This window comes from Pyrus communis, chromosome 5 (genome assembly GCF_041283825.1).
Source record: "Pyrus communis isolate YQ-2024b chromosome 5, ASM4128382v1, whole genome shotgun sequence".
In the NCBI taxonomy this organism is placed as follows: domain Eukaryota; kingdom Viridiplantae; phylum Streptophyta; class Magnoliopsida; order Rosales; family Rosaceae; genus Pyrus; species Pyrus communis.
The window spans coordinates 2036415-2047893 of NC_142569.1; the positions used below are offsets into that span (position 1 = coordinate 2036415).

Genomic DNA, 11479 nt, shown 5'->3' on the forward strand with positions numbered 1-11479 from the left:
TCACTCCCGCTAAAATCATTGTCATCGCGGGCTTTTTTAGGCCCGTTTCAAAGAGCTTAATGGGCTGCGGTTTTCACGGCCTTGTATTAAGGGCCCGGCATACAATTGGGCGGGAGCTTTTAATGGGCTTGAGCCCAAAAACGCTTCAATCAAACAAAACTCGTTTGAATGTGCTTTAAAATAACTAAATGCGTTTTTAGTGAAAATATTTTTAAAATCAATCATTCGTAAAAATGTAAGTAAATTTTAAAATAACACTTAAATGATTTTGAACCCCATAAACACTTTCTTAAAAGCACTTTTAACCATTTTAAAACTACGTCAAAGAGCCGAAAGCAAATTCCAATTCCCGGTTAAACCGATTTCGATCTGTTCACTTCTCTATCGCCTTCTCTCTCTCTCGCTGTTCTGTATAATTTGATAAATTTAGGGTTTCTTCAACCCCCAAAATCCCAGACTATGCTGCATTGAAACTTCAAAATCCTCAAAACTTCAAACTTCGCCTAATTGTTTCTATAGGGTTTAGGGTTTTTTCAGGCACTACCAACTCCTGTCCCTGCAGATTCACTCTCCCATGGCGATCTCTCAGGAGCTATACCCATCGCAAGACGACCTGCTCTACGAAGAGGAGCTTCTCCGCAACCCATTCAGCCTCAAGCTATGGTGGCGCTACCTAATCGCTCGAGCCGAATCTCCGTTCAAGAAGCGCTTCATAATCTACGAGCGGGCCCTCAAGGCTCTGCCCGGAAGCTACAAGCTCTGGTACGCTTACCTCCGCGAAAGACTCGAGCTTGTAAGGAACTTGCCCATCACTCACTCGCAGTATGAAACACTAGTCAACACGTTTGAACGAGCCCTAGTGACGATGCACAAGATGCCCAGGATTTGGATTATGTACTTGCAGACTTTGACGGAGCAGAAATTGGTCACCAAGACTCGCCGGACCTTTGACAGAGCGCTGTGTGCTCTTCCCGTGACGCAGCACGATCGCATTTGGGAGCCCTACCTCGTGTTCGTGAGCCAAAAGGGCATCCCAATTGAGACCTCGCTTCGGGTTTATCGCAGGTATTTGAAATATGACCCTACCCATATTGAAGATTTCATCGAGTTCTTGATTAATTCTAGTCTTTGGCAAGAGACTGCCGAGAGGCTGGCTGCTGTGTTGAATGATGATAAGTTTTACTCGATAAAGGGGAAGACGAAACATAGGCTGTGGCTAGAATTGTGTGATTTGCTTACTAAGCATGCCACCGAGGTTTCGGGCCTCAATGTGGATGCTATAATTAGAGGTGGGATTAGGAAGTTTACAGATGAGGTGGGGCGGTTGTGGACCTCTCTTGCGGACTATTACATTAGAAGGAATTTGCATGAGAAGGCGAGGGATATATTTGAGGAGGGTATGACAACTGTCGTAACGGTGAGAGATTTTAGTGTGATTTTTGATTCGTATGCTCATTTTGAAGAGGTTGTGCTTGCCCATAAGATGGAAACTGCTGATTTGAGTGATGATGAGGAGGACAAAGAGAATGGGGTTGCGGAGGATGGAAATGAGGAGGAAGAAGATCTTCGATTGGATATTAACTTGTCTGTGGCTGAGCTTGAGAAGAAAATGCTTGATGGGTTTTGGTTACATGATGATAAGGATATAGATTTGAGATTAGCTCGATTGGACCATCTCATGGATAGAAGACCTGTACTAGCAAATAGTGTTCTTTTACGACAAAATCCTCATAATGTAGAGCAGTGGCACCGAAGAGTGAAGCTCTATGAGGGTAATCCCACCAAGCAGATACTTACTTACACTGAGGCAGTGAGGACAATTGATCCAATGAAAGCGGTTGGGAAGCCTCACACTTTGTGGGTTGCTTTTGCTAAGTTGTACGAGAACCACAATGATATTGTCAATGCCAGAGTGATTTTTGATAAAGCAGTGCAGGTGAATTACAAGACCGTGGATAATTTGGCTAGTCTGTGGTGTGAGTGGGCAGAAATGGAATTGAGGCATAAGAATTTCAAAGGAGCACTGGAACTGATGAGGCGGGCTACTGCAGAGCCATCTGTTGAGGTGAAACGAAGAGGTAATGTTCATCCTTCATTGGTTTGTTTTGTAGTTTTGTATGTGTTGGAAATTAAAATAAAAACTTTACAGAGCTTTTTATACAGTTATTATTATGTTTCAATAATCTCAAACGTAGATATATTTCCTGAAATATCTTGCACCTGATATCTTCCCTGTAATTCTTATGCTGCTTGCTTTTGTATTTACTTTGGAACCAGAAATTTTCTTTCCAATTTGAAAATCACCTTGATTTGCTTTGAATTGTTTGGCCTTGTATTCTCATGCTGCTTGCTTTTGTATTTACTTTGGAACCTGAATTTTTTTTTTCCAGTTTGAAAATCACCTTGATTTGCTTTGAAGTGTTTGGCCTTGTCTCTATTATTCTTATTCCAAATACTGTCTTTGAGATCTATAATTCTGCTGGACTTCCAAGTGCCTTCTTAATGGTAATATAATGGTGATTTTACTAAATTTTGGCATTTGAATTGGTTAAAAGAAATGTGTCTGTTTCCCATATTTGGTTTCCATATTCTTGTTTACTTCCTTTTCCATTCTTATTGCGCTTTTTGACAGGCACTGTGTTTTTGGTTGATTCTGTGTTTGCACTAGTCTTTGGGTTTGTTAGAGCCCCCATCGAGTTGTGTTTGCACTATTTTATTTAACCGTTGAAAAGAAAAAGAAGTTAAATGGTTAGGTTAGGTATATGGATTTTGTGGGAGCTATAATTAAACTTTGGGACTTTGGCTTATGCTGTTGCAGTGGCTGCTGATGGGAATGCACCGGTTCAGATGAAGCTGCATAAATGCTTGAGGATTTGGGCTTTTTATGTGGACTTGGAGGAGAGCCTGGGTAAATTAGAGTCCACTCGAGCTGTTTACGAGAGGATATTGGATTTGAAAATAGCCACACCGCAGATCATAATCAATTATGCATCGCTTCTTGAGGTATGGCATTCCTCCCGTTGCTCTTTTCTTGGAACATTCACTTGTAAGTATCTTATGTTTAGAATTTGATTGCACAGGAGCATAAATACTTTGAAGATGCGTTCAAGGTGTATCAAAAAGGTACTAAAATATTCAAGTATCCACATGTCAAAGACATATGGGTTACATATCTCTCTAGATTTGTAAAGAGATATGGGAAGAAAGAACTTGAGCGCGCAAGAGAGCTATTTGAGGAGGCTGTTCAAGCGGTACTAGCATTCTGTCCCTTTAGACTTTAGTCTGGATATAATAAGTCACTGGTTTTTCTAAAGCACTAAATTTTTTATTTAGCATTGATTTTCAATATTTTTTACGTTGGTTAAGTTAACGATTTTGTTCATATCTGATTAGCAATCATATGGTTCATTTTTTTAGATTCTGTCTTATCATATCATTCTTGTGTCACAATCATACTATCCATGTATAAGGTGAAAGTCGACAAACTATTGGCTTATGGTTAAGGTTTTTATTTATATTTTAATTTTTATGTTAATTTATACATAGACATATACATGTACGTTTATATATGGGGGCTGCATCTTGGTGTCTTCATACTTACTGTGATTATATATGTGCACTCTGTCATCGAGTGAATGGAATAATCACATGAATATTATAAGCCAATTTGCTTTTGAAGTGTGCAAGGACGTTCTCTTGGTCCAGCTGTCCAAAGTTTCTCACAGTTGATTGCACAGAGCCTATATGTTTTTCGTTTCAATAGTTCCCCTTCTAGTTTACTGGTGTTCTGCATATCACCCACTCTGTGTGTATTAGAATTTGTGTGGACTTTCTATTTTTTGAAATCATTTCAGGTTTGAGTTCTTCAATATGCTAGAATGTTGCCCTTTTATGTTGTTATTTTATCTGATACTAACCTTAACATGGTATATCAGGCCCCTGCTGATGCGAAGAAACCTTTGTATCTTCAATATGCAAAGCTGGAGGAGGATTATGGCCTATCAAAGCGAGCGATGAAAGTCTATGATGAAGCAACTAAGGCTGTTCCAAACCATGAGAAACTGGGCATGTATGAAATCTATATTGCCCGTGCCACAGAGATATTTGGCGTCCCAAAAACAAGGGATATATACCAGCAGGCCATAGATTCTGGTCTTCCGGACAAAGATGTGAAGACAATGTGTTTAAAGTTTGCTGAGCTTGAGAAGAGCTTGGGAGAAATTGATCGTGCTCGGGGAGTGTATACATTTGCGTCACAGTTTTCAGATCCACGATCTGATGTGGATTTCTGGAGCAAATGGCATGAGTTTGAAGTGCAATACGGAAATGAAGATACCTTCCGGGAGATGCTTCGAATTAAACGAAGTGTTTCTGCAAGCTATAGCCAGGTAAGTTCATTAGTTCTATATCTGGTTTTATCTAAAATGTTTATTACTTTCAATTTTTTTTTTCTCCAGCAATTTAGGTAAATGTTTTATTAGGGTCTCAGAGAAAGGGTTCCTGAATTGCTTCGTTTAATTCTCATTTTTATCGTTCTACCAGACGCACTTTATTCTACCCGAGTACATGATGCAAAAGGATCAGAGGCTGAACATGGACGAGGCAAAAGACAAGTTGAAACAGGCAGGAGTCCCCGAAGATGAAATGGCTGCATTAGAGAGGCAGTTGGCACCCGTGGCCAACGATACAACCACTAAAGATAGTAGAATAGGCTTTGTGAGTGCTGGAGCAATTCAACAGACTGACGGAGGGATCAAAGTTACCTCAAATCCTGAAGACATTGAGCTACCAGAAGAAAATGATTCAGAAGAAGACGAAAGGGTTGAAATTCAAATTGCACAGAAGGAGGTCCCGGATGCTGTTTTTGGAGAGTTGGCTAACAAGAGAAAGGAGGCCGAAAAAGATGAGGGCGGAGATGCTGATACTAAGGACGATGGCAGCCGCCTTGGTGCCCTTGAGAGAATAAAAAGGCTAAAACGAGGCGCCTGATTTACGAGCAATTTTGACGCGTATGTTCACTAACACCGTATTCAGGTTTATTTTTGTCCCCTTTGCCATTGTACTTGAACCTGTATATTTTAAGCATCTGTCGAAAGTGGTTAGCTTGACAAAAGTATTTAACACAACCGTACGTTCTCTTGATCTTTTCATGTCCCGGAGTACGGCCCGAGTTGGTGACTGAAAAGGCTGCTATATCAATTAAGAAACTCTCCGGTTCGATTCTCTTTAACGTAACTTTCTCATAACTTGCGTCTGCATGATTTTACATACAGAGAAATTCTAGGATCCGACACCCGAATTACATCAGGTAACCCCATCTGGTCCTAGCCAGGTGAGCCTGATATGCGGGGGTGTCGGCAGATTAGGTGAGGTGTTGAAAAATGAGGTGTTGAATCTTGAATATTTTTTCTTCTTAATCATTTCTATCTCAAAGATTAAAGTACGTCTCCATCGTTGTCTATGAATACAAGCCATCAAATCAAGAGTTTACGCGGGTAATCTTATATAATTTGGATTTTCGACTTTGGATAACTTTTAGGTTAGGGCTTAAATAAGGGAATTTTAACGAAAAGTTTTTGGTACTATTCATTTTAACGAAAAATTACATTTTTACATTAAAAAATCAATTATGGTACTATTCACTTTACCTTTTATTTTGTTCTTATCGTTAAAACTTAAAATTTTAAATCATTTTCATTAGTTTTTCTCCTAAATAATTAAGACTACGGACAGATGGAAAGCCTTGAGCACTCACTAATTATAGTTATGGACTGGGTCTTCATCAGGTAACATAAAGATTATAAACTCTGCTAAAATAATTAAGTTAGGTGATAATGACATGGTCCACCTACATGAGTAGGGTTTTTACAACTGTCGGGGTACTAATAGTCGTGGTTACGCCAGTTGGCTAAGATATTATGCATCATTTGCGTGCATTTCATCTAAATCATCTTTTTCAAAAACTACAGTAAAGTTTTAATTACATTAGACCAAAGACCTAACGATTATAAAATTTGAAATATCTGATATTTCTGAGCATCTACGAAAATCATGATATAACAAAAAACTTACATCGAAATGACCATTGTTCTAAAATTTCTTACCTTCCTTTACCGTCAAAAGAACAAAAAAGAAATAACAAGATAAAAAAAGGATTTTTGCTTTACAGACCAACATATATTTCCTCATAAACCCTAATTGTAATTTTGTTATCTTTTTTCCATTTTTTCGGGTTAAAATTAATTCAAGTGAAATATTAAAAATAAAATCTATTAAATTACATGAAAAAAACCTTTGACCAAATATGTGTATCAATGGCTTCCACCGTTGACCATCTTCTTGTAGTGATCCAAAGACTGTTGTCTCTGCATCCTCATTTCCTCATTGAACTTGTTTATGAACGCTTCCACTTGGCGGTTCAAGTCGTCCTGACTCAGCGACGGCTCTTTCCTCAGCCTCCCTCCACTTCCATCCCCGGCGGCGACAGCTGTCAGGCTTTGGTTGGTTGGTTCCTTAACCGTCTCTGCCTTCACCATCACTGACGTGTCCACTGCCGACGTCAAGTCAACTTTTAACTGACGGCCGTGATTTGGCAACGTCTCGGACTTCTTCGTGTGCCTGCTCAACGGCATCGACCGACCTTCCGTTATCGCTTTCCACGTGTTCTCCAGCGTGTCGTTCCGTTTCGGCTTCGCCACCCTCAACGACTTCCCACCTGTTAAATTTCGCGGTAAAATACGTCAGTGAAATGTCCACCTTACCCCTTTGAGCTAGAGATCTTTTACTTTTCAACGTAGCATTTATAAAAGGGCTTATTAGACATACGCAACACCTGGTGTGATACAGACATGTGCACACCACATTTGAACTCTGCTTTGTTTTCAAACTTCTATGCCGTTACATGATTTACTGGTAACAAATGTTCGAAAATGTTTTTTAAATGATTGAAAATATTTTAAAATATTTTAAAATTTTTTCAAATAATTAAAAGCGTTGTTAAAAAAATGTTTCATTAGAAATTATTACAAGCACTTTTAGATTTTAAAAGAGTAATATTATTCATACCATATTTTTATATTACATTTCTATATTACTTTAAATGACATCTGATGTGGACAGCTACATCATTTGAAAAATTTGCAAAATCTAAGGAAACGAAGGAGAAAGATTCCTTGTATGCTACAATCTCATTTAATTAGCTAGTTTTTTTACTTATTAGTTTATTAAATAATGAACTAAATTTAAAAATCAGATTAATTCAAATAATGTGAACAACTACATCAAATGTCATTTAAGGTGATATGAAAATATGGTACAAAATCGTGGTATAAATAACATTACTTATTTTAAAAAGCATGCATCTTTCGAAAGTGAGAAAGAATGCTCTCAAAATGGCACAAATATTTTTAAATAACTGAAAATACTTCTTGTATTTTAAATTTTTAATAAAAAATTTGGTCTGCAAAGGTGCTTCTTATTAAAACAATCTCAAACAAACCGTAATTACGATTAAACTATTTAAAATGAAACGAGGGTTACGAAAATGAAAGTGAAAATACCTTCAGGAATAGACCTAGCCGGTTTCCGGTGACTGAATCTCGCCGAAACTGGAGGTTTCTCCACCGGCAAAGTGATCGCATCGGACTCCACCATACTCTTCGGCGGCAAGATCACAAGCTTGTCTTCGTATTCACGACCATCGTCAATCTCAGCCGCCTCAGGCTCTGCTTCTTCTACATACTCATTGAACACAACCGCAGATGTCAGCTCATAAACAACCTCAGGCTCTCGATACCTCGGTTCGGAAACCACCTCCGACTCCGGTTTCAGCTCATGGACAACCTCAGGCTCTCGATACCTCGGTTCGTAAACCGCCTCCGACTCCGGTTTGATCACAACCGCAGACTTCAGCTCATGAACAACCTCCGGCTCTCTATACACCGGCTCGTAAACCGCCGGAGGTTCTGAAACGCTCGCCTCCGACTCCGGTTGAAGCTTCGGCTGATGCGACCTGCCTTGGAACCTGGAGGAAGCGGCGATGGTGATGATGATGCAGTTGATGAGGACGTAGAGGTACGGAGGACGGAACAAGGATAGGAAGGAGGAGCACATGACCGGCACGTGAGATGCTACGAACTCCGTCGCCATCGGAACAAAGAGCTTCATGGCCAGAGCCAACGCCACGACGCCACTCGAGATTAGAACAATCTTCAGAGAAGCTAACCAAGACATTTTTTGGTTAATTAAGATCTTAATCAAGTTTGATTTTAATTGATTACGGTGATTGCGGAGGTGAGTGTTTAAGACAGAGAGTGAGTGGGAAACTGGGAATTGGAGATGTGAGCACTGAGCGGTGGTCGTTTGAGAGAAACGTAATTGCATGGGGAATATATAGAGAAAGAGAGTGTGGGACGCGTTTTTGTGATGGGACTTGAGCCGTCGGATTCAGAGGAGGAGTGATCGACGGTGGATTATTGTCTCGGTGAGTGAGGATGGCCCACTCTTGTCAGAGAGAATATCCACGTAGCGACCCATATTTAATCATGATCCAGATATGAAGTGATGAGCTGTATATATTTATGGTTGTGTTATCCACACATTCATTTTTACTTTTCATACATTTATTATTAATTTTCGTTCTTTAATCTTCTTCAACTTATTTAATCCAATAACCTAAAAAGGATATTTGAAAGGTTAAAAATATGTGTGAATATCCCGACCCAATATTTATAGGTTTAAGTTTAAACATGCGTGGGCATGGAGTCACCACTTCTTAATTAAGCGTGGGCATGGCAGGATGGCAATTTGGCAAGTTGGCAACACATTGACAGGTGACATTAAGCGGTGAAATAGTGTTTAGTTTCCATTTCACACTAAACTCAACCACTTATCTTTTTCTTTCTAATTTTCTTTTCTTTTATGATTTTTATGTTCGGTCGTTGTACATGATGGTTTATCTTTCTTAAATACAGGTTGCGCTGAGAAAAATCTAATATACTCTTTATTTTTCTTCAATGACAAGTTTTCCCTAAATATGGGTAACACAAACCACTAATTCCCTCTTTCAACAACTCTTCAACGTTCTTCAAATCCACCTCAGATGCGTTAACATTTGAACAACGAGAGATTTTTTTAGTATGACCGTCACACGAGGTGGTACATTACGTGTCCTTATATAAATAGTGGGTTATGTGTGTTAAAAGGTTAATAACTTAAAAATTAAAAATTTCCACCATTTGCATAAAAACAGATGATGTATCATCCATATTCCCGTCACAGCTAAAAATTTCTCCTGAAGAGCAATAGCCTAACGTTTGAAGAAAATGACCTTTTCAGCTCTTTTGTTTGTTTAGACCAATATTCATTTGCAAATGGGGTCACCTTGTTTTTTTTTTTGGATCAAGGTAAAGAGGACTGTCGGCTTTAGGTGATAGAAAAGTTTAGTAGTATTATTATTTATCAAAAAGTATAGAAAGCATTAGTTCGAATTAGTTCTTGAAGGCATTATTTTGAAATCTTGGGAGCATTATTTGACCGTTACTTCAGGAGAATATTAAGATCGTGAGCATTATTTTGAATTTTTTTTTCTTGAACAAACGATATAATGTTTCTAAAATCTTTCACTTACAAGTGAAAATGAATACTATTAGATCGTAGTACTAAGATAATTTTTGGCGTGGTAATATCATGATCATGAAAAAAAGGTTTCATAGTGTCAGGAACATGGCCCGACACACTAGGTGTAAAAATACAATAAGTTGTAAACTTGAAAAAAAATTCTCAAATAGTTGTGCTATTACACTTAATTTATCGAGCCGTATTCTTGTTACACCGAAGAGTCATAAACATGAGTCACTGGTCCAAGGGGGCGGAGACGCTCCTCCCTAGCAGCTGGCCAGTGACGGCCACCGCGTGTTTTGTACATCGCAAAGTGTACCTCTAAACCGACCACGTAACCTTGATCTTATGGCACTGTATCCTGCGGCTGAAAGATTATAAGAATATTTATTTGTTTAAGTCAACTTGATTAGAATAATGTTGACTAATCTTAACCATCTAATCGACTAATCACACGCAAAAGGATGATTACATACCTAAATATTTGTTTACTGATTCAACAAATGTACGTATACCCCTAAATCCAGCAAATTAAAAATTGAAAGTATTTTCCACACCACAGTTTGCACAATGAAAAAAAAACATTAAGTTTGATAACAAACCGTAGCATGACAAGTGAAAATTTATAGTCTTGATCCTTGGAGATGAACTTAATTTGTCTCATGGCGTGTATATTTATATGGGGCGGTTAAGTGGCACCAACTTTTACACATTTTTGCAGGGCTCATTCCGTAATGTATGTTAACTATCCGAACTGTTTATCTTTAACAAACGTCATTCGTAGATCATCATTGAAAAAATTAGACAAATTCAAAACTATTAAAACATTTGTTTGTAGTGGAGAAAATAAACAATATGATTTACAAATAAACCTTAAACCCTTAATCCAACTTTCATATGATTTTAGATTTGAGTGATTTTTGGTAGACATGATCCTTGATAGAAGACCTAAAACATAGATGATTCAAATCGTTGAAATATATTACGAAGTGAGCCCTATAAAACCATATGTTAAAAATTGTGTTAAAAAAGTTACATCACAGATCCATTCCCATGTATATATGTGTGCACTTGTTAACATTCGTTTAGGAGAAGAAAATAACGAGAGAAACTTTCCTACACTCTCAGAATGCCGACCGCAGTGCTGATGATATTGTGCCATATATTTTATATATATCTTTCCTACATAACATTATACCATTGACGTTGAACGTCTTGGTAAAATCTGGGAGTGTAAGTAAGTTTTCCCTGAAAATGACAGTTAATTAATAATTTGACACAGAAGCAAAGAGGGGCATTGAGATGGTTGGTGCTTGTCAACTCAACTAAATATATGATTATTTGTGTAGAGACATCTGACGAGTGACCATACGATGCATTCATGAAAATGACCTACAAATATTTGAAGTCTTGAAGAAGATCAGTATTATCTATTATTTCAAATTTAAATAATAATATCCACACTTAACATGGCCCATATAGCATTTGTAATAATACTACCACAATTCCTAACCGACCATTGGTGAAAAACGGACTGCCGAAACAAACGGGGAAGTTTCATGAAGAATACTGAAGAATAATTAACAGATAAACAAATGGGCAAACTGAAGATTAGTCAATTGTTCACTTAGATGTAATTAGTATTTTGGACGTTAAACTACAGGTAATTACTTGGTAATTATATATGGAAGTTAAATTGTCAATTAAGCGATCGATGTATATATTTGAAGAGAAACAGCAGGTCAATCTCAACAGGTCGGTGTGCTTTAGTTTCAGTTGAACTTCTGGTCGTGACACTTTTTTGTCGACCTGAACTCACCCAAATTGCAAAGCAAAAATCTTTACTTATATTATGACATGT

The 11479-nt window shown here is 38.0% G+C and overlaps 2 protein-coding genes across 2 annotated transcripts; one reads left to right on the forward strand and one right to left on the reverse strand.

The window, feature by feature from the left end:
* The first annotated feature begins 297 nt into the window (after window positions 1–297).
* Window positions 298–5230, forward strand: LOC137726433 (uncharacterized). Its single transcript, XM_068465362.2, has 5 exons — window positions 298–2078; window positions 2819–3003; window positions 3081–3251; window positions 3936–4388; window positions 4543–5230. The coding sequence occupies exons 1-5, from the start codon at window positions 575–577 to the stop codon at window positions 4987–4989; spliced, it is 2760 nt and encodes a 919-aa protein (XP_068321463.2). The 5' UTR covers window positions 298–574; the 3' UTR covers window positions 4990–5230.
* Window positions 5231–6005: 775 nt separating this feature from the next.
* Window positions 6006–8368, reverse strand: LOC137726437 (uncharacterized). The gene is made up of 2 exons (XM_068465369.2): window positions 7560–8368; window positions 6006–6715 (listed from the first exon to the last, which is right to left on the reverse strand). The coding sequence occupies exons 1-2, from the start codon at window positions 8230–8232 to the stop codon at window positions 6312–6314; spliced, it is 1077 nt and encodes a 358-aa protein (XP_068321470.2). The 5' UTR covers window positions 8233–8368; the 3' UTR covers window positions 6006–6311.
* Between the last annotated feature and the right edge of the window lie 3111 nt (window positions 8369–11479).